Genomic DNA, 22,476 nt, shown 5'->3' on the forward strand with positions numbered 1-22,476 from the left:
TAAAAATGCCAAACCCACATATTTGTGCCACACAAATCACATTGGAATGCTTCCTGCTGAAGAGCTTGCTATGCTGCTTGCTGAAGTGCTTATGATGCAGATCATCATTTAGGAATCATTCCATTTGTATGGCCTTTGTAATTGGGTGCACTCTCGATAAGAATACCTCCAGCTTATGTTCGATGGCTGTGTTGCACTTGAGGAGCTTTTTCTGTTTGGCAGCTCTCCACTCAATCCCCTCAACAATTCACCCCACGGTTGTCAAATACTGTAGGAAAATTAATGTAATGATGTTTGAAATCACTTATGCGTTCCTCTCAAAATGTTGTGCTTAATTGCTTGTCTGTGAATGGAAACAACTGTTGCTCTTTAAGACAACAAGTGAGCAAAGTAAGAGCAGACCTCCCACTGCTTGTAAGTTGTAAAGAGTTGCAAAAGATTTAAACCCTGCATACTTCTTTATCAAGTTGCATAGGAGTTCTTCACTATGCTTTGTTTCTTGTAGCCTTTCCTTTCGCAGAATTGGTTCTTTATAGAATCTGCAAGAGATCTTCACACTCAAGGAACCTTGTATGCAAGTTAGAAGAACCTTGTGGTGTATGGGGCACATTGGCTCACGCCAGTGGACTGGGTTCAATTTCGAGTAAGGCTATACTTGCAAAGACAGTGTTAATCAACAAACTTTTTGAATTTCTACACTCGAAATTGTAAAGCTTGTACACTTTTGTATCAACTAGTTATCAACATGCTCTTTGCATAATAATACTGATGCTCATATCTGCATTAGAATAACATGTTATACATCTTCTTGATGGCAATGTGCTAAAATGCTGTAAACCAGGGTATGTGCTTGTAAATAGTGTTTTCTCAATACTTTTCTTGCTTCCTTTACTTCTAATAAATCAAGATTTATACTAATCTACGTAGATTTGTACTACGTCAATAGATTTGTAATCTTTGTGTATCTTCTTTTGCAAAGTCTTTTGCAAGAAAGTATCAAGATTTGATCAAGAATCACTTACTGTTCTGTCTCTGCATCAAGATTTGATTTCAGCATAATAAACTTTGCATAATTTGTAAATTGCTATATTCTGCATTGTAGATCTGCACCAATCCTTGAAAATCTGTATCAATTGTATATAATCTTGAAATATGCACCAAGATTATGCACACTTTCTTGAAACTGTATCAAATTTCTGCACAGCAATCTGAAAACTATGCACAACAACCTCGATTTCTGCACAGCAAATTGTACTCTACATAAACTCTGTAATGTGAATACTCTGCATAGTAATATGAAAATCTGAAATATTAATCTGCACAGTTTGCATCAGTCTTTGAAAACTGCAATGAAATTTCTACAAAACTGCTTCAACAACCAAACTTCTTGTAAATTTGCTCCAAGAACTCCAAGATTTAGGAAAATAGATTAGAGATAGAGGCTTAATGGATTAATAATTGGAAATATAAGCTCACTGATCAGGATATTGCAAGAACTCCAAGATTTAGGAAAATAGATTAGAGATAGAGGCTTAATGGATTAATAATTGGAAATATAAGCTCACTGATCAGGATATTGCAAGAGCTCTAATACCAATGCAAGAGACTAGGGTTGGCCACTCAAAGCATGGAGTGACAACATGGGTGTGGGTCACCATCCTAGGACAATAGCCAAGAAAGGCCATGAAAGCTTGGGCAAGAGCACCAAGAAGACATGAATGCGTATATATGATCAAAAAGGGTACAATGTCCACCATGAGCCCTATGCCTATTATAGCCCAAGGCTCCCAAAAGTACACATGTAAATGTCCCTAAGCTCAAGTGCCTAGGCCCTATTCCCCATGTGCATGTGCACCCAAACCTACTTCATTACATAAAACCCAAGGTCTCATAAGAACTTAAGCTTTAATCCCTTAGTTATCCAAACTATCCATGGGATTTTATGAAAAAATATGCAAGAGTTTCCCCACTCCATCGTGCACTAGAAAACCCTAAATTAATCAAATTCCAAGTGCCAATTTTATGGCACAAAACCATATGATTTGCCAACACATTAAGTGCACATTTGTGCACAAACTTACCCCACATAATTTTAAAAAATATTTTTAAGCAAAAAAATAATTGGTTTATACTCTAAATATAATTAATATTAAAGGATTTGATTTTAGAAAATTCAAAGGGAGAAAATCCAATTAATTTTTTTATTTACCTGAATTTTTAAGGCTTTCCTTGGGGGTTTAAGGATAATAAGAGGTTTGCTGATAAGGATAACAAGAGGTTTGTTGCTAGAAGAAACTCCAATTTCATGTGCAAAGTAGAAGAGAATAGTTGATTTGTAAAAATTTTGGTATTTGGATTTAAGAAATGAATCTCCATGCCTATGTATGTAGGAGATGGTAATTTCCAAAACTTTTACTCATAAAATTGCCCACTAGACAAACACAGAGGAAGCCTATGGACCATTGGACAAGACAAAAGATATTGTACTTCACCTACATTGTATTTACATGGAAAAGACAAGTATTTGGCTCTCCTAATGCAAAAGAGGCATGGGAAAACCAAAGTCTTAGAGCCGATTTCTCTCACACAGTAAGGAGAATAAAGCATCAAACTCCTTAGTTTTTAAACCAAACATACTTTATGATTTTCAAACCAATAAAAGTCATCCTTCTTGAACCACAATTTCTCACATTTTCCCCCTCTATAAAAATCACAATTTTACCAGATTTCTTAGGGCACGTGCCCACATTAAGCCTTATTTTTCACTAAGGGTAACAACCATATAAAACCACAAGTAATATTCTTTACTTATGACCATTTAAATGTCCAATCCATGGGTATTCAAATGATTTACCAAAAGGTTATAATTCAAGGGTTTAACTCAAAAAATGAGATACTTAACATTAATATTCTTTACTTATAACCATATAAATGTCCAATCCATGGGTATTTGTCACGTAGGCTGTAACGCCTGTGTGACCGACGGTAGACCGACGGATGGCCATGTCCGGGGTTAAGTGGGAGAGGATGCCCATGCGGAGTCATGGGCGGCCAGGCTAGCGTGTGGGGGGGCGGACACCAGCCCAGGACACGTTGCTGAAACGCCAGACCAACCAGCGTGGGGGGGGCGAAGACCAGCCAGTCCCACGACTGCTGGAGCAATGCGACGTTGAGTGGGGGGGGCGACTTGCTGACCCACGTTTGTAGAGGGGGAGCGAAGACCTGCTGGCCTACGTTGTACTGAAAGAGCACTCCCCTTTGCCTGTGAGACACTGGCTGCGGCGGCCGGCGGCCAGGCCATACCTGGCCTGCGTGGCCAGCCAGGCCAGCCAGGGGGCGGCGGGCGGCCAGCCAGCAACAACGGCCAACTGGGCGGCGGGGGCGGCCACCAGAGCATAGGCAGCCGACCGGCGCATCAAACGACCGTGAGAGGAGAAGAAAAAGCTTTTTTTAAAAAAAATTAAAATTATTATATATATATTTTTTAATTGTTTATTTTTAATTTATTAAAAATGAAACTAAATTCAAACGAATCCTCTCTCGGCTGGGGAGGAGGGATAATCCCGGCAAGGGATAATCCGAGTTTTTCAGGCACAACTTCCTGAGCGAATTAAATTTTTTATGAGTTGCAGGCATTTTTTCTCGTGGATCGGAGCATCCCGGACTAGCGACGCTTGTAGAGGCTCGCAGGAAACACAAATCAACAGGCGAAGGGGGGTGACTATTCTCTCTCCACCACTGCTCATATTATTAGCGTTTTTTTTAAAGTAATTTTCGAGTTCTCGCATTGTTTTTTGCAAGAATTAAAGATGTCTGCTAGGCGTAGTGTGTCCCCACCGCCTTCTACTTCTCTAGGTTTTTCCGGTCTCTTGTCCTCGGTCGCGGGTTTGACCCTGACCGAATTGTCAAGCCGTACACGCCTGTCGGAGTGCGCTCGTCAATCACGCGTGATCCGCCAGTGCCCTCCTCGTCTATTGACCCCGCCTTAGGACCCAGCGAGCCCGCAGCGGCCGCATTGGCAGATGATCCCTTTCTGGCGGACGAGCCAGAGGACATGAACACCGACATCGCCGAGGGGACCGAGGAGGACCTCTTGGATTATGACGACGACGATTATGACCTATTGGACCCTGCTGATGTCCTGACAGAGACGGAGCTCTCTAGTGGACTGTTTAAATATCTTAATGCCAAAGTGAACAATATGGGTAAAGTCCAGGCTGATCTAGTCACGATGCTACAGAGCATCTCCACACGGTTAGATGCACTGACAGCCGCCTCGGCTAGTACTCCGACTCCTCGTGGTAGCCGAGCTTCTGTGGCACGGGTGAGCGTAGCCTCGCCAGTGGTTGCAGGAGTACAAGCCGATGCGCCTGCGGGGCCGTCCGTAGCGACAGCTTCGTCGTTATTACAAGACTTAAAGCCGCCTAGTTTTGGTGGCGAGAGGAGAAGGAGAGAAACAAGGACTCGGTCAATATGTTTCTAGCGAAGTGGTCAGATTTGCACGCGTTGTGATAGCAGCCTAGCCGGATACAGCCCGTAGAGGCTAGCCTCTTGTTAACCGGCAAAGCGTACAAGTGGTGGATGAGTTTGACAACTCGCCCTGCCACTTGGATGGAATTTGAAACGATGTTTCAAAAAGAATTTTTGCCTGTTAATGAGGCAGAGAGAAGTTGAGAGTTATGGGACAAGTGCTTGATGGAGAACAAATCTCTAACTCACAGACTATAGGGAGATAGTACTCAAGCTAAAGGGAATCAATGCATTCCAGACATTGCGAGGCTTTAAGAGAGGCCTCAAAGATGATTACCTTGAGTACGTAGAGCCCTTACAGCCTAAAGACTTGGCAGAGGCAATTAAATATGCACAGATATTTGATGACATCAAGCGTCGTAGTGCACGTGGTGGTTCTAGCAGGGTCGAGGGTAGTGAAAAGAGGAGGTCAGGCCTCAAAAGAAAAGGGTTCCGCAGTGATAAACAAGGGGATAGGATGGACCAGGAAGGACAAGGTGGTCATTGGTCTAAAAAACCGCGACCATCCAAGAAGAAAAGAGACAGCGAAATCCAAAAGAAAGAGCAATATAATAAAGCGCGAAAGGAAAATCGCTGCTTTAATTGCAATGAAGTAGTGCACACGAAGGTTGAGTGTCCAAAGCCTAAAGCCAGCACGAGTGGCAACGAGCCCAAAAAAGATGGTAAATCTTCTAGGCAGTTGCATACAGTGCAGAGACTCCCTCTCAGTTCCGCAGTGTTCAGAGAGGTGACAGTGTGTCATTGTGATGAGCATCACGCTTGTTCAGTGACACCAGCGACGTGGCAGCCTATTGTAGGTCCGCATGACATGGTGCGCATGTATGGCACCATAGGTGGCCGTAGAGTCACAGTTTTTATTGATGATGGAGCTAGCCACAACTTCTTGAACTACTCGTTAGTCAAGAAGTTGGGGTTGACTGAGACCCGGAGTGATCATGAGTATACTGTTGGCCTAGCCAACGGATATGATAAAACGGTATGGAATACCGTAGTATTGGGGGTCCCATTATCTATGCAGGACTACGAGGCTCCGCTTGACTTTCAGGTCATGCACTTAGCCAGAGCAAACGTATATCTGGCAGGGAGTGGCTATATGGCTTGGGCCCTAGTCTAGCTCGGAATTACTTACATAATACGCTATGTTTTGAGCACGGAGGTAGAGTCGTTACCCTGCAGGGCGATCGTACTGTCCCTGCCACACCACTTATTTCCTCCATGGAGCTGTGTACAGCGGTCCGCAGAGACCAGATAGCAGAGGTATATGCTTGTTATCCTCTTTTGAATTTTGTTTCTGTAGATGAAACAATAACTGATGTTTGCGTAGACAAACAAGGAAAACAAAATAACCTTGGACGAGACCCACTGTTTGAAAACCGTGTTTGGAATGCATGTGATTCAAACAAGAAAAACTCTAAGGTGAATGAGACATTAAAGAAAAAGTACGTAGATACTTTAATGAATTTATTAGAGGAATTTCAGGATGTTTTTCTTGATGATCTACCAGATGGTTTACCACCATCTAGAGAAGTAGACCATGGCATCGAAGTTATGCCAGGATCAAAACCTATAAGCAAACCTGCTTATAGATTAAGCCACTCCGAGGCACAGGAGGTGGAAAAACAATTAACGGAATATTTGAACAAAGGCTTTATTCGGCCTAGTTCAAGTCCGTTGGGCATCGCCTATTCTTCTGGTAAAGAAGAAAGACGGATCTATGCGGATGTGCATAGACTATAGGGCTCTTAATCAGATAACGATTAAGAACAAGTATCCAATGCCATGCATGGATGAGTTGTTTGATCAACTCTATGGATCGAGATACTTTACAAAAATAGATATGAGATCTGGGTATCATCATGTTAGAATAAAAGCAGAAGATGTTGCGAAGACAGCATTTAGGACCCGTTTCGGGCATTTTGAGTTCTTGGTTGTGCCATTTGGGCTAACCAATGCTCCAACGACATTTATGACGCTGATGGACAGTATTTTACGTCCATATCTGGGAAAATTCGTAATAGTTTTCCTAGATGATATTCTTGTGTACAGTAAGACACAGAAAGAACACATAGAGCATTTGCGTCCAGTGTTCGAGTTGTTGCGAGAGCACAAACTATTTGCGAAGAAGAGCAAATGTGAATTTTTTGAAATAGAAATTCACTACCTTGGTCATATTATATCCGCCGATGGTACGCGGATGGAGCGAGAAAAAGTAGAGGCTATTCTTAAATGGCAAGCGCTGAAGAATCTCGAGGAACTGTAGATTTTTCTTGGCATGTCAGGGTTCTACCGACAGTATGTGAAGGACTACGCGAAGATCGCAGTCCCGTTGACTAACCAGTTTACGGTCAAAAACTAAAAACATTAGTTGGGGGGAAGCCCAACAGAAGAGCTTTGATAAGCTCAAGGTGACCTAGCAGCTGCACCTGTTTTGACTATTGTCAATCCAAATGAGCCGTTTGTTTTGGAAACAGACGCTAGTAATGAGGCCATTGGGGTCGTACTTATGCAAAGGGGACGCCCAATTACATTTGAGAGTAAAAAGTTAGATCGTGCGCAGCGTAACTACTCGGCTTACGAGCGAGAGTTACTAGCGATAGTTCATGCACTGAAAAAGTGGAGACACTATTTATATGGTGCTACTTTTGAGGTCCGGACGGACCATGAAAGTCTGAAATGGCTTTCAAGTCAAAATGAACTGAAGGGTAGAAAAGCTCGGTGGGCGGAGATTCTACAGGAGTTTGACCTTCAGATACGTTACCAAAAAGGTAAGTATAACGTGGTGGTAGATGCACTTAGTCACATGCTACAGATTAATGAACTTAGTTTCACAGTCTTCAAGAATGATTTCTTGGAGTCACTACGTGGTTTATGTGAGCATGATCCATCTTTTACAGAGGTCTGGCGCGCTGTACGCGTACACACTTCTTCACAGACGCGACCACCTCCCTCGTTGGCACATATTGCTAGTCCGGAGAGACTGGCCGAAGGTGCAACGGGAAGGGAAGCGAGAGTTAGTCCGGAGAGACTAGCCGTGTCTTCTGGGTATAGTTTGGATCCGGAGAGCTCTGACGTAGGCCCTTCATCACCTTTGACTACCACGGCTTCAAAGGGGAGTGATAAACTTCATCGGGGGGGAGAAATATGCTAATTACTCCATTGACGGGTACTTACTCTACAATGGTAGAATATGTGTACCAACTATTGGTGACTTTCGGGCCCAAATTCTTAAAGAAAGTCATGATAGTCCAAGTGCGGGTCATCCTGGGATTCAGAAGACCTATGCACTAGTAAAAAGACAGTTTTATTGGCCTAGTTTATTTAAGGACGTCCAGACTTATGTGCTGAAATGCAGTAAGTGCCAGGTCAATAAACATGAACGTCTTAAGGTTGGAGGACTACTCCATCCCCGCTGGAGATTCCTCAAGGGAAATGGGAAAGCATTTCCATGGATTTCATTACCGGTTTACCCAAGACGAGTTGAGGGAATGACTTGGTGTGGGTGGTAGTGGATAGGTTAACTAAAATGGCAAAGTTTATTGCCACGAAGAAAACTGTTAAAACGCCAAAGTTGGCAAAACTCTTTATTGAACATCTCTACAAGCTATATGGCCTGCCCGCAGATATAGTGTCGGATAGAGATAGAAAGTTCAACAGTCATTTTTGGAGGGAAGTCTTCAAAAAGTTGGATACTACTCTGAGTATGAGTACGGCAGATCATCCGGAGTCTGATGGTCAAATTGAAAGAGTTAACCAAATTCTAGAGGATATGTTGCATTCTTATGTTAGTAAGAAGCAATCTAATTGGGAAGAGTACTTGCCCTTATTGGAGTTTGCCTATAACAGCTCCAAACACTCAGCGACTGGATTTACACCATTCATGTTAATGTATGGATTCCAGCCGAGATCTCCGATGGCTGTAGGCCTAGAAAAGGAGAAGATTCAATCTGTCAAGGATTTCCTTGAAGATATGAATGATATGCTCAGAGCCGCATGTGAGAGCATTCGTAGCGCTCAGGATCGCACTAAAACTTATGCGGATAAAGGACGAAGAAAACTGACCTTTGTAGAAGGTGACTTTGTATTCCTCAAGGTTCCTGCGCAGTCAGAAACCATGAAAACGGGAAAGTGTGATAAACTTTCTCCGAGATATTGTGGTCCTTTTAAAATCCTTAAGAAGATTGGGGACGTAGCATATAAACTTGAGTTACCAGAGAGTTCTCAAGTCCATCCTGTCTTCCATGTCAGTAAATTGAAGAAATCAGTTCACGGGTTAGAGAACGCAGTTTCTCCAGATATTTTGGTAGACTTGATAGAGCCACCAAAGATACCACATGAACCTGAAAAGATTCTACAGTATCGTGACAGACAAACCCGACATAAAGTGTACCAGGAGGTACTTGTTAAATGGACAGATAGGGATGAGGAGGTAGCTACATGGGAACGCCGTAGTGCAATTTCCAAAAGGTTTCCCCAGTTTGTTTTCGAGGACGAAAACTCTTCTTAAGGGGGGGTAATATCACGTAGGCTGTAACGCCTGATCGAACCCCACACACACATTATGGCCACCCTTGAACCACATGTCAAAGCAAGCAAGCCCATACCCCCACAAGGCATACCACACACCTTGAGTCGACTACCATGGGTAGTACGATTAACCAGTGGACTAACATTAGCTGGATTCCTTGGGAGGCGCCCCTCTCCGAAGGTAGAGTCTCACATAGAAACTCTCTTACAGATGAGTCACAATCCAAACTATATAGCCTAATAACTAGTTCATAATATAAACTGTGTTCAATCGACCTCTGATCACTAGCCACGTTATGTCTAAGTAGGGAACATAGCAATTTTGTTGCATTTTGTGGGTTCAATTTAGGGTGGAATGTCCCTTGAGCTTGCCAAGTGTTGATGGGTGCACACATTAGTAGGTACATCATGATACAAACACTAGCCTCACCCCACTCATTTTTTTTGTTAACGTCTTCTTGGAAGATTGCCTATAGTTGCGTAACAAGATGGGAGAGGCATGACAATGTAAAGAAGGAGAATGTGGATTTTGGCTCCTTCATTGTTTTTCCACGTCGAGGAATGAATCCACAAACATCCCCCTTGATCCATGGGCTTTAAACATGCCCTAGAAAGCAATCCTACATCTCCAAACATGGTGGACAAGGGAAGCTTAGGCAACTAACATGGTTGTATGTTGCAAGAATAGGCCAGAATAAAGTACAAAGAGACAACTACAAAACATGCGTGTGCCCTTTTCTATGTTGCAAGAATGGGCTAGAATAAAGTACAAAGAGACAACTACAAAATATGCCATTCCACACTAGATTCACTTACTCCAATTGCTTCTCTAAAAATGTAGATGGCATAGACATAGCTAGCTCACGTCACGTATAAGAGATCTGTAACTTCAGTAATAAACCTTTGTATTTTTTCAAAGGGTTACAAGTAGAGAGATTTTCACCTACGTACTTAAGAATATGCCAAACAGTGAAAATTAATGCTTACTAAGCTGGTGTGCTCCATTGCTCTCTATGTAGAGACTATTGCGTGCACGAGATAATATGTGTCAAAGCCAAGTGTGTGCGTGTGATCCCTCGCTCTACTCTTAGTCTCTTTGTGTGTGATACCACGATCATTGTTTCTCTCCCGCTCCCCCCGACAACGGGCCCATACCCCCAAATGTGTGGAATGAGTGGGGACAATCTCTAATTGATTCTTTCCAAGGTAATGCAATGGACCAAGAGATTGCGTTACAAGGTGGTAGCGTGACGCTTTGTGAATCACTCCAGATGGATAGTGTGTTGGGAGTTGGAGGTCCAAGGGACTTTTGTTACATCTCCTAGACAATGGTTGTCCATAGGCTTCCCAATGACTAAAAATTAGACGTTCCTGCCGACCGTCCGATCCTGCAAGATCGACGGGTTTCGATTTTCCCTCTCTTTCAGCACGGGCCCGTGAAACCCAACAATCGATCTGTGTGGCGGAGCTCTCGTTGCGATGGCTATGGTGATGGATTTGATCCTGTCCGGAGCCCCCATCCACGGTGCTACCGCAGCTGCTGCTTCTTCTTCTTCTTCTTCTTCTTCTGCGCCCCAGCTGGGCGCCGCCCAAACCCGCGTCCTCTCTTTTCCCAGATGCGCAGGCCTTAGAATTTCCTTCCCTTCAAAGTTTTCATCTCCAGGTGCGACCTACCATCGCTCCTCTCCTCGACTCTCCAGAAGAATCATTGTCTCTGAACAGCAGCAGCAGCAGCAAGAAACCATAGCCCCAGGTGTGCATCCTGTCAAGCGCCCTTGTTGCTGTCTGTTTTTTTTTCCGTGGTTAAAAAAGATCACGATTCACCATTATTCCTATATTTGCTATTGGGAATGGTGAATGGTATGCCTTATGCGATCATAGTATAACAATCTTCCTCAAACCTTACCGGGTTTAGACAGTCAGGCATGATATAGCGATATGCACTGTCCTATCGAGCTCTTTTCTTTAAAATGTAGCAGATTCGTACACATCAGACCTTTGGAATTCACTGTCCTTACCCGCCTTCTGAGTAAGAGATCCGCCGACAGTCGGTTTTTCCCAAGAAGAAAAAGGCGTCACGGCTGCTGTTGGTCTCTTGGGAAGGGCCTCCCTAGTCCACGACAAAACCTGGAACGGCCCCAAAGGATGCCAGTTTTTTTAGGGAAGGGCAAAATAGAACTCACGGCTGCCGTGAGTTCTGTTCTTGATGTGTGTAGTTATCAGAGATGTTGAATGTGCCTATACGCTAGGGCTTTCAGAGAGAGAAAAGAGTGACGGAAACACACATTAGAGTTCAGGGCACGCAAGGATTAGCCTTATATCCTACTTTCTTAAAAGTGCGATAATGATATTAAACTTATGCTGAATCAAAAGTAAATTTTTACCCAAATATCTGATGAGCTTTGTTTTTGCCAAATGCATCTAGAGTCTAGTGTAGCAACATAGAGATTTTTATAAAATCCATGGGGGGTTTGACTTGTCAAGAGATGGTTCTCAATCGTAAAACACTAGAGGCTTATTGTGAGAGACTTCTCCCAAGGATCACCTAATACACATGGATAAATATGATTAGAGAAACCAAATAAAAAGGATGTAGGCAAGCCCACCACCCAATCGTAGGCTCCATCAAGAATCTCCCCCGAGCTAGGGGCTAAGCCACAAGTCCATGCCAATTGGCCCGGTGTCCCACACCACCAATGCTTGCCTACAAGGGTCCACGATGAGGCTACCTGTGATCCGCCGCAGGAGCAAGCCTCTTGGTCTAGGTCCAGACCACAATGAATCAATAATAACCCAAGACCCACGTATATAGTGCTTATTGCTGCTATAAATAACAGTCTAGCCAATAACCTTGGATTTATTAAATCTGAACCCTAACCACTTGAATCCACTTGCTTTCCCTAATCCCAAGGCTCCCCTAATCCTATTGGATTAGTCCCTAATCCCAAAGGGTTAGTGCTAGGTACATCATCCATAATATGTCTTGGTTGCCCCTTTCTTTCTCTCGGAGGATAGATTGTGGCTAGCTAGCCATGCTTAATAGCAGTGATGGTATGTGTGGTCCCCCCTTGTGATCTTTCTCTTCCCTATAGGGAAGGCCTTGCTCTAATACCTTTTTGACTAAACCATGCCTTGGGGATTAGGGCCTTTGACACACTTCTATATGCCATCAACGCGTAATCAAAGATGTAAACATAGCCATTACCATTCAAAATCCACAGAACTGAAAATGAAGAAATACTTGAACATCCACAATCCTGAAAATAGATATACATATGCGCAAGGACACCACATTGGGGCCAAAATAATGGGTTGATGACTCCTTGGAATTCTTTATTTTCCAAGAAGTCTTTAATCTTGTACCCAAACTTTGGGGAGCTTCCATGTTCTAGATTATCCAAGTACAATGACGAGTGTTGCTTCTAAATACAAGAGGGGCTTTTATCATACCATGATATGTAGACCTCATCCTTTTGTGAATATCAATCCTTTTATTATACCATGAATATACTTTTGTGAATATTGATCTTCCCCTTTACAAAGGTCATCATAATGCTAGCAATACTTAGCCAAACTGTAGTATTTATATTGTTCCTAGCAGTTGGTACACCCAAAAACAATTCAGGTGTAATTGGTACAACTCAATCGACAAGAAGACTCTCTCGGTTGTTGCCAATGGAGTCCGCGATGGGGGTCTCTATAAGATCACCAACTTTACTTCCGAGATCTCTCACACTGACTCACATATTTATCAGCTTTTCTCCCCCTTGATGGCTTTGGTTTCTGAGGCAGATGCCTCTCTGTGGCATTCACGCTGTGACATTCACGCGTCGGGCATGTACCCATTGCTGCCTTACAGTAGTTCCATTCTCACTAGGTTGTCAGTGGACTACCTCAGCTCAGGTCTCTTTCACACATTTGCTCATCCTGCATGATGGGCAAGCATCATCGAGATGCATTTCTAGAGGTGGCCACTCATTAAGCAACTTGAAGATTGGAGCTTATACATGCAAATTTTGCTGGACCTATGGAGGTTAAGTCTCTTGGGAGGGGCTCGCTGTTTTCTTCTTCTTGTGGATAATTTCACTTGCAAAGTCTGGGTATGTTTTCTGGCTCAAAAGTTAGATGCTTTTGCCAGTTTCATGACTTGGATCACGATGGTGGAAAATCAGTCTGGGGATACAATTTCATTTCTCATTACTGATAATGGTGGCGAGTTTGGACCGTTTGACGACTTTCTTGTGTCGAAGGGCATTCACCGACAAGACCACAGTTCCTTACACTCCTTAGCAAAATGGAGTTGTGGAACGGAAGAACCCGACCATAAAAGAGATGGCTCGTGCTTTGTCATGCAGGTCTCCCTCTTGCTTTCTGGGGTGAAGCTGTGGCTACCTCAGTTTATCTCATGAATTGCGCATAGCGCAAATTCTTGAATAACCATGATTCAATAGTCTGGTGGGTATACTTGGAATAGCGTGAATATCTAGATGTACACACTCTTGCTATGGACATAAAACTAGAGGACCGTCAAAACCTTAAGGATTGTAAGGCTAAAAAGGTACATATTGTTAGCAGACATCTCCTGTCTGTACACTATGTCAGGGCCTCTGTTGTGGGTGTGCCCGCCTGTTTTAGTGTCTTCCCATTTTTCCTCACTCTTCGTATATTTTTCCTATTTATGTATGGGTTGTCGACTGCCCCAGATGCTGGCCGATTGTGTCTTTTCTACCCGACCTGTGTCCTGCAGTCTTGGCCGACTGCATGCACGTGGCCGACCAGGTATTTGCTGGTCGTGAGTTGTCCAGGTGGCAGTCGTGAGAGCAGCCAGGTTGCTGTTGGCCTGTTTATGGGTTGGGCGACCAGCAACCTTGGGCCTTGCCCCCACATTGCATCTTGTATATTTATGGGATTCTATTGGTGTATATAATAGAGTTACACAGCTTCTCTCTCTCTTTCATCTGTGTATTGCTCTCTACAGTAGTTGTCTTCATTTTCGCTGTGCATTCTGACATGGTATCAGAGCCCCAGGTGGCTTGAAGCTTGGAGACAGTGAGACGTCGAGGGTTTGCTGATTTGAGGTGTTGATTGGAGACTGTTTGGGTTGTACGGGACTTGGAGAGAAATCCTTGTACAAGTTTCATGAAAGGGAGATTTCGTCCAGAACATGTGCACATGCATTTATGTTTGCATGCATAAACTTGTTTTCACATGACTTGTTTTTGTGTGTTTGCTTGCTATGACGTGCCAATACAGTGGACAGGGACGTCCCTAGTGTACCGTGGGTGTGTTGTCTACTGACAAGTTGTTGTGGCATGTGAACAGGTGGTAAGTATTGCTCTTTTTGGCCTTTTCAAACGCAAAATCCATGAAGTAATGTAAACCTTAATGTTTATAAGGTTGGATGTTCACACATTTAAAATATTGACGGGATACTTTCTAGTGTGGGTGCCCAAGAGTTAATCTTTGAGTAAGGTTTAATAATATTTAAAGCATGTATTGCATGGGAAACTTTTCCTTCCCCACACGTGGAGGGTAAGTGGGGGGGGGAGTGTGGTTGATGAAAGAGAGGCGACTACAATATTGAGGGGAGGAAAGTCGTTTTGGCCTGTGTTCTTTGGCTGCAGATTTGTACTCGCTTGTTGTCCTTGTACCCAGCTGCAACACCTGTACCTGCCTGCCAGCACTGTACCCGGTTGCAGTACCTGTACCCGGTTGCAGTACCTGTACCCTCTTGTAAGTACTGTACTTGTTGCAGCATCTGTACCCTCCTGCAAGTACTGTACTTGCTGCAGCACGTGTACCCGCCTGTTGATTACCTGCCTATAGCCCTACAACACATGACTATTACTATCTGAACTTGCCACGATTGTACCTATTGACTGTCACATTTGTACCGGCTGGTTGCCCTGTTTGTACCTGCTGTTTGCACCCATTAGGAGTACAATAAAAGGGGATGATCTTCTCTCCTGAGATCTGAATTAAAATCTTGGCCAAGAACTTGTTTCTATATTTTTCAAATTCACGATAAAATTAAAGTTAAATGTTATTTTTACAAGTTTTGTGTAGGCAAGCATCACGCGCAGTTGCCTTCACCATGGAAGGCCATCGGGATAGTGATTTTTTCCATGATTGCCTTGATCGCGCCCTCACTTTTAGAGGAGCCAGTGAAGGTCATGTGGGTATGAGAAAAACTGGGAGCAAAGTTGACTTGGGAGCACTAGGTATAACTCCCTCCGCGGTGCTTCACCTTGCCAGGCGTTAGTGCGGGCGTGTCCGTTGGTGCATGGTCCCGGAAGACCAGTGAGGGCAGGTGTTCACCCAGTGAAGGTGGCAGATTACCTGTGATTTGGTCTACTTCGACAATTAATACTTCATCGACAAAATCTTATTGTCTTTCAGTTGTACTCACTCCATGTTATGGAGAAATCTGGCCATGAGACCCGTGAACAGTTGTACATATAAATACTCCAAGAAATACAAACTGTATTGAGGGGGGGCCGCCTCTTTCCGGCCCCAGTTGATGGTGTCAAGTGTTGTTGGTCATTTTCAGTTTAATGTTGCTAATAATGTTCATTGTTGGTATTAGTTAAGTGATCTAAAAATGTGTATTTTGTCTTTCAATTTGTAGGCCTCCTGGAGGGAGCGGTTACAATCCTGCTGGTGTTTGTCGATCAAACTTGACCTTCTGACAAAACAAACATTCTCGAATCATAAAGCTCAATGTCTTTCTCAGACTAGGCCAATAAAAATAGCTCTCCAAAGTTTGAAGTGTAGTCAAGGTGTCTCTAATCCTGTTTGGCTTTCTTGAAGAAGAGGGCCACCCTTCGAACCACCAAAATATACCTTGGAGATGACCTCACCCCCTACAGGTGGAACACATGAAAGCTGGGATGGTTTAGGTTATGGAAGCCTACAAGGCAGGAAAATGGGTTGTTCATCGTGATGACCGAGTCATCATAACGGATAAACGCTCCACATGACGGTGCGGGGCCTATGAGACCATAGATGCATTGAGGATGGAAGTATGGAATTGCAATGGAACTCTATGGTCAGACACAGGAGGCTTCACATAGACTTACACATAGGGATATTATCTTCTACACAGAAACGCATCAAAGTCTTGAGAGAGGGCTACCCAAAGTAGAGGGTTATACATGGGAATCAGCTTTCAGAGGACAAACACGCACCACTGGGTGGGGGGGGGAGGGGGCTCGGGAGGAGTGGCATGCTTGTTTTTCCCTCATTTGAGAGGCATGCTCACAATGGTTAGACATGATGAGGAGGCTTGTTTTATGTGGATGCGATTAGCCAAGCTTGGCTTTGAGAGTGATGCATATTGTAGTATGCTACTTCCCACCAGAGAAATCAGAATATGCATGTAGGTTAACAGAGAAAGGGGAGACTCCCTATGCGCCATTATTTGCAGACATTGTAGAGTTCTCCCAACAGGGAGAGGTCCTCCTATTAGGAGACTTTAATGCATGGACAAAAGGGGAACAAGTGCAGACATATGACTTCCAGGGAGATGCCATTATGTTGTCAGAAATTGACTTGGCTGAGATGGGCCTTCAGAGGGCCAACTGGGATATGGGAATGCAACTTCATATGGTAGACACTTCTTGGAGATGGGGGCTATGCATGAGCTGGTTATATATAATGGGTTGTCCATATGGCCGCAGTTAGACAGCCTTACATCTTTTCCGCATGGGGGAGGCACTAGTACGGTGGATTACCTCATGGGATCTCGTGCTCTTATACCACACATCTCAAACTTCACCATCCCTCCTCCCCTCATACTAGGTGACCACGCATTACTTTCTTTCACATTCTCATGCCCCATCGTACCGCCCACACCCACACCCCCTATCTCCACCTTCACTTGGATTCATTTCCATCATGATCTTGACCACATCTATGAGGACCACCTCTCCCGCCACATTTTAGCTCTTGACTTATCCCTCCCTATCTCCACCATCACATCCCAACTTTCCTCCATCATCCATGACTTCGCCCACACCAGCTTCCCCTACACCACATGCTCCATAGCAAGTTTGCCAGTGGGATCCCAACCCCAGAATGGATGATGAAGAGTGCAAAACCACTAGGCTTCGCCTCGTACGCGAGAGGGAACATGCGCTGATTTCAGCACATAAGATGCAACGCATTTTCCGTACATTCACTCGCCGAAAGAAACGGGCATTTCTCACTAGATGAGAACAAGAGTTAAACCAGTTCTTTCTGAGCGAGGACAACTCAGAAGCTTGGCGCATTTTGGAAAAAAAAAAGAGCACCTACACCCTAGCCTTTGGGAAGCCTATGCACGACAGTTGTATGATGTGCCAAACCAGCCTATACCACAAATGTGACACATTCCTAGGCCTACATCATCTTACCTCTTTAGTTCCCCCAATGTCACTAGGGCTCTTAAAAAGCTGCATAATGGGAGAGCAAAAGATCATGAGGATCTACGCGCGGAACATTTCGCCCATGGGCACCACGTATTGGCTCCCATTCTTGCTAGTCTTTAGTCTTTTTAACATAACACTCTGTGCAGACTTCCCACCCTCTTGGACTACCAACACCATTGTCCCCATCCGCAAAGCAGATCATCCAACACACCCAGGTAACTACAGGACCATGCCAAAATCTATGGGGCAGTACTAGAGGACATGATGAGCTCCATGACAGAGAGGATGGAAAACAGAGCATCAAGCCAGGCAGGCTTTAGGAGAAACTTCTCCACGTTGGACCATATCTTTACTCTACAGGCTATCATAGAGGAGGCGAGGTCCTCAAAGAGACATGTGTATTGCTGCATTGTGGATTTCCACAAAGCCTTTGACTCCGTCCCTCGATCTCGTTTGATAGGACGCTTGCAGGAGCTCCAGTTCTCACATGAGCTGATATGGGGTGTGATGGCACTATATGAGGCAGTACTTGGCCAAGGACGTGCACCCGGTGGGACCTCGGGAGATATATGTCATGGCCCTGTGAAAATGGAACAGCACAAGTGTGGGCATGGTGGTTGCTGAGTCAGAATATTGAATGATTCACATGGGGGGTGCCCGGACAGAGTTAATGATGTGTGGACATCCCTAGGTGTGAAGGGGGGAACTAGAACATTAAACTTTTAATGTTTATTAAAGTTGCCCCTAGGCCTTAGTGGCCCCTAGGGAGTTTTAAAGTTTGGGGGCCCTAGGATTTTTATGGGGAGGAGGCCACTCCACTTTTGGAGTGTGTGCTTCTCTCTCCTCCCTCTCTCTCTTCTTTTTGGGAAAAGGAGTCGTGGAGCATAGGCACTCTTGTGGGGAAGCGTGGAAAAAGCAAGGGGAGGAACTGGTCGACTGCTGAAGGCTGGTTTGCTGCTGTTTTTCTCTGTACCAACCAGCCGTACAGTTCTGTACGGACAGGTTGTAGTAGGAACAGGCTGCGCTGAGTGTTCTCTGCACCAGGAGAGTGGGCGGCGGCTGTAACAGAAGGCTGCAGTTGCTGGTACAGCCTGTGCAGACAGGTACAACAGCAGGTTCAACACTGTACGACTGCTGTACAGTGTACGGACAGTCCAGGTACAGCGGTACGGCTGCTGGCGGCGCTGGACAGGTTCTGGACAGACTGACTGCGCAGGTTCAGGCAAGTCCAGGTGCTGGCTGCGGGCGGCTACTTCTGGTTTTCTGCAGCAACAGCTCGTACAGTCAAGTACAAACAAGTACATACAAGTACAGTGCTGTTTTTCAGATCTGTACAGTCAAGTACAGCATATAGTGAACACAAGGAGGAGGGTACAGACAAGTACATACTCAGGTGTGAAACAGGGTTGTGGAAACAAGTGCCTGCAAGTACGGATTGGTACCGTTGCTTCCTCCAGTGCTGATTCACGAGCTGATTTTGGTAAGCTCCTCATCTGTTCATCTATCTCTCTTTCTACTGCTTGATGTTTGTTGCAGATATGAGCTATCTGGCCCCTTGTGAGAGGAGGGGTATGGCAGATTGACAAGGGTTGAGACAGAGTTTGGACAGTACATGTATGTATGAGCTGAGATGTTGAATCATGCACTTGAGTTATGCCAGATGTATGTCACATGCACACCAGTCAGGTGTACAGTGACATGGCATCATCATATGGCATCATTAGCATCATAGATATTATCAGGCATTTAATCAGCATTTTACAGGCATTTTTAGGCATTTATGAGGCAGCCGATTGGTTATATTGGGATTTGATGGGAATATGTACTGGCCGACTGCAGTCCACCTGGCCGACTAGCAGCCTCTCACCCATATATATATCCAGGCACCTCATCCATTCAATCATCATCATCAGGGACTCAGCAGTGAAGCGCATCCTCCTCAGGATCAGTTGGCGTTTCAGCATATCAGCATCAGCCCTCATCATCAGTAGCAGATAAGGTAACGCATCATCATCTCAGCAGCATCATGAGTTAACGCATCATCCCCAGCAGTTGTAGTCAGCAAACGCATCATCCTCAGCATCATATTCAGCAAACGCAGCAGCATACAGTCCAGAATCAGCCATTCAGGTCTGCGTTTTCATCATTCATCAGTATTCAGCCTCTGTTCCCAAAGCTCCCTTGAGTGTTTCCTTCCCAGGAGACAAGGGAAAGAGTGGACAGCAGTTCAGCCCGCATTTACAGCATATAGGCAGCATATTCAGCTTTACAGATCCATTTGGATCATCATTGTAACATCATTCATTCATCTAATATAGCTGCATTGCATTGACACATATCTGTTGTCTCTTAAACATCATTAAGTGCAGTTAAGTGTAGACTAAGGTTGTGATTACTACGGTCTTAACCTCCCGCATGTCACATTGGTATCAGAGCGTTACAGGGTAACTAGCCTTAGAGCATGTTTAGTTCATCAGTCATTCAGTCAGTCATCAGTTTTATCGCTTCCGCACAGTTAAACCCAGTTCTCAAAATTTTGCAAGCCACCCTTAGGGATTTTCCCTTAGGTTTGCATCAGTAACCCATCCATCTGCATTCTTGCACAGCATATAGGGTTGCACATGGCTTGCATAGCAGTTATCATAGCAGTCATCTTAGCAGTCATTTTAGCAGTCAGTCCTGCATATATGTTACCCATGAACTCTCAGGGAAGAAGGACATCCATCATCAAAGGAGCACATAAGTTTTGGCTTCAACTGGCAGCAGCAAGGGGTTTCTCTTCCACAGAAGACGGAAGTTTGCTCCAACATCGCCTCAGGAGGTTCAGAGCTTCAGGTACGACGGAGATGGTAGGTGAAAGGTTTCTAGGAACAGGTCAAGGGTGACTCAGGTATTTGCCCAGTTCCCGCAGTACATAGCGTCTTGGCTCACGGATTTCACTCCTGCAGACGGCCTCTGTCCCAGCAGAAGACAGAAGGGGGCAGTGGTTCGGAGGAGAAGGATCGCAGAAGAGTCGAAGGTTGCCAGGTATACACCCAGCAACAGTTTAGTAGCGGGGAATGTCACATGCACACCAGTCAGGTGTACAGTGACATGGCATCATCATATGGCATCATTAGCATCATAGATATTATCAGGCATTTAATCAGCATTTTACAGGCATTTTTAGGCATTTATGAGGCAGCCGACTGGTTATATTGGGATTTGATGGGAATATGTACTGGCCGACTGCAGTCCACTTGGCCGACCAGCAGCCTCTCACCCATATATATATCCAGGCACCTCATCCATTCAATCATCATCATCAGGGACTCAGCAGTGAAGCGCATCCTCCTTAGGATCAGTTGGCGTTTCAGCATATCAGCATCAGCCCTCATCATCAGTAGCAGATAAGGTAACGCATCATCATCTCAGTAGCATCATCAGTTAACGCATCATCCCCAGCAGTTGTAGTCAGCAAACGCATCATCCTCAGCATCATATTCAGCAAACGCAGCAGCATACAGTCCAGAATCAGCCATTCAGGTCTGCGTTTTCATCATTCATCAGTATTCAGCCTCTGTTCCCAAAGCTCCCTTGAGTGTTTCCTTCCCAGGAGACAAGGGAAAGAGTGGACAGCAGTTCAGCCCGCATTTACAGCATATAGGCAGCATATTCAGCTTTACAGATCCATTTGGATCATCATTGTAACATCATTCATTCATCTAATATAGCTGCATTGCATTGACACATATCTGTTGTCTCTTAAACATCATTAAGTGCAGTTAAGTGTAGACTAAGGTTGTGATTACTACGGTCTTAACCTCCCGCATGTCACAATGTATGCTCATGGCTGCCCTGCTTAGTGGTCTTGGCTGATCAAAGGGAGGCACAGTGTGTTATTTGGAGACACAGATCTGTGTGCATAGATCCTCTGTGCTAAGAGGTATTGTGGGCCGTCAGATTGGACATACAGGTGTAATCTCTTGGCTGATTTTTGTTGTACTCAGCCATTCATATTTTTGGAATTGAATAAAGAAATACCGCAAGGGGCGCCAAGCTTTGGGGCCAACAGGTGTCGCTTGTTTTCAGATTTGGGCACTCTAGCTCCAATCTGTTTTGTTTTCATATCTAGACTATAAGTGGACGGGTGACTGCTAGTCTACCGCACTCTGGTTTCTATCAGAGGCCGGTTTCAAGGTTCCGTCCCCGGGACCAATCATCAACTTTCTGAAGGGGGTGAGCTCGTGGTTGCTTTGAAGAAAGCCATCGCTGAAAATTCAGCAAACATGTCTGATACAGAGGATGAGTACTTCTATCATGAAGAAGAAGAGCAAGAGACTTCTCCTGATGAGAGAGATGTATCTGAGGATATTTTTGCAGGAGAACAGGCTGCAGATGTTGAGCCTTATGAGGATGTAACACAGCTAGAAGATGTACATGGTAAAGAGGATGATGATGCTCGGTTCAAAGATTGTTTGGCTAGTGTTATGGATGTATTTATGCAGCTCACACAGAGTGAGCGATTTGCTGAATTTATGAGATCCCGCACAGAGCCTGAGAAAAAGAAGAAGAAGGTTCGTTCCAAGAATCTTCCTTAGGGTCATAGTGGTGCCATCCCACAGGAACCATCTTTTGGCCAGTTTCCGAACATGCAGTATGCTTATGGTGCAAACTCTCAGAGTTCCTTCTATGGACAGCCACCTTTTCCTTAGCAGAATATGCATCCAGGTTATTTTGGTGGTGGCTCAGTGTTCCAATCTATGACTGGGGGTTATCCTCAGGGAGGCATGGGTATGCACGGGCCTTTTGGAGCTAATTTTCAGCCTGGTATACAGGGGAATATGTATGGTGGTATGCAGTCCGGTATGCAAGGAAACATGTTTGGGGGCATGCAACGTGGAATGCAAGGCAATATGTGTGGTGATATGCAGCCAGGTATGCATAACGGAATGTTTGGAAACATGGCTGGAATGTATGGTATGCCTGGTGTGGGAATGGGAAATGTTGACCCAATGATGGGCATGAATGTTGG

The 22,476-nt window shown here is 44.5% G+C and overlaps 1 protein-coding gene across 1 annotated transcript in view; it reads left to right on the plus strand.

Annotated features, from left to right (window-relative positions):
- The first annotated feature begins 10,436 nt into the window (after positions 1-10,436).
- Positions 10,437-22,476, plus strand: part of LOC147628050 (uncharacterized) — a 29,543-nt gene continuing 17,503 nt past the window's right edge. The window contains exon 1 of the mRNA XM_086815022.1: positions 10,437-10,807. Coding sequence (XP_086671148.1) covers positions 10,534-10,807 — 274 coding nt within the window. The 5' untranslated portion in view covers positions 10,437-10,533. The remainder of the gene's footprint in view (positions 10,808-22,476) is intronic.

This window comes from Cibotium barometz, chromosome 20, assembly GCF_041138505.1.
Source record: "Cibotium barometz isolate CiBa-2024 chromosome 20, ASM4113850v1, whole genome shotgun sequence".
Lineage (NCBI taxonomy): Eukaryota > Viridiplantae > Streptophyta > Polypodiopsida > Cyatheales > Cibotiaceae > Cibotium > Cibotium barometz.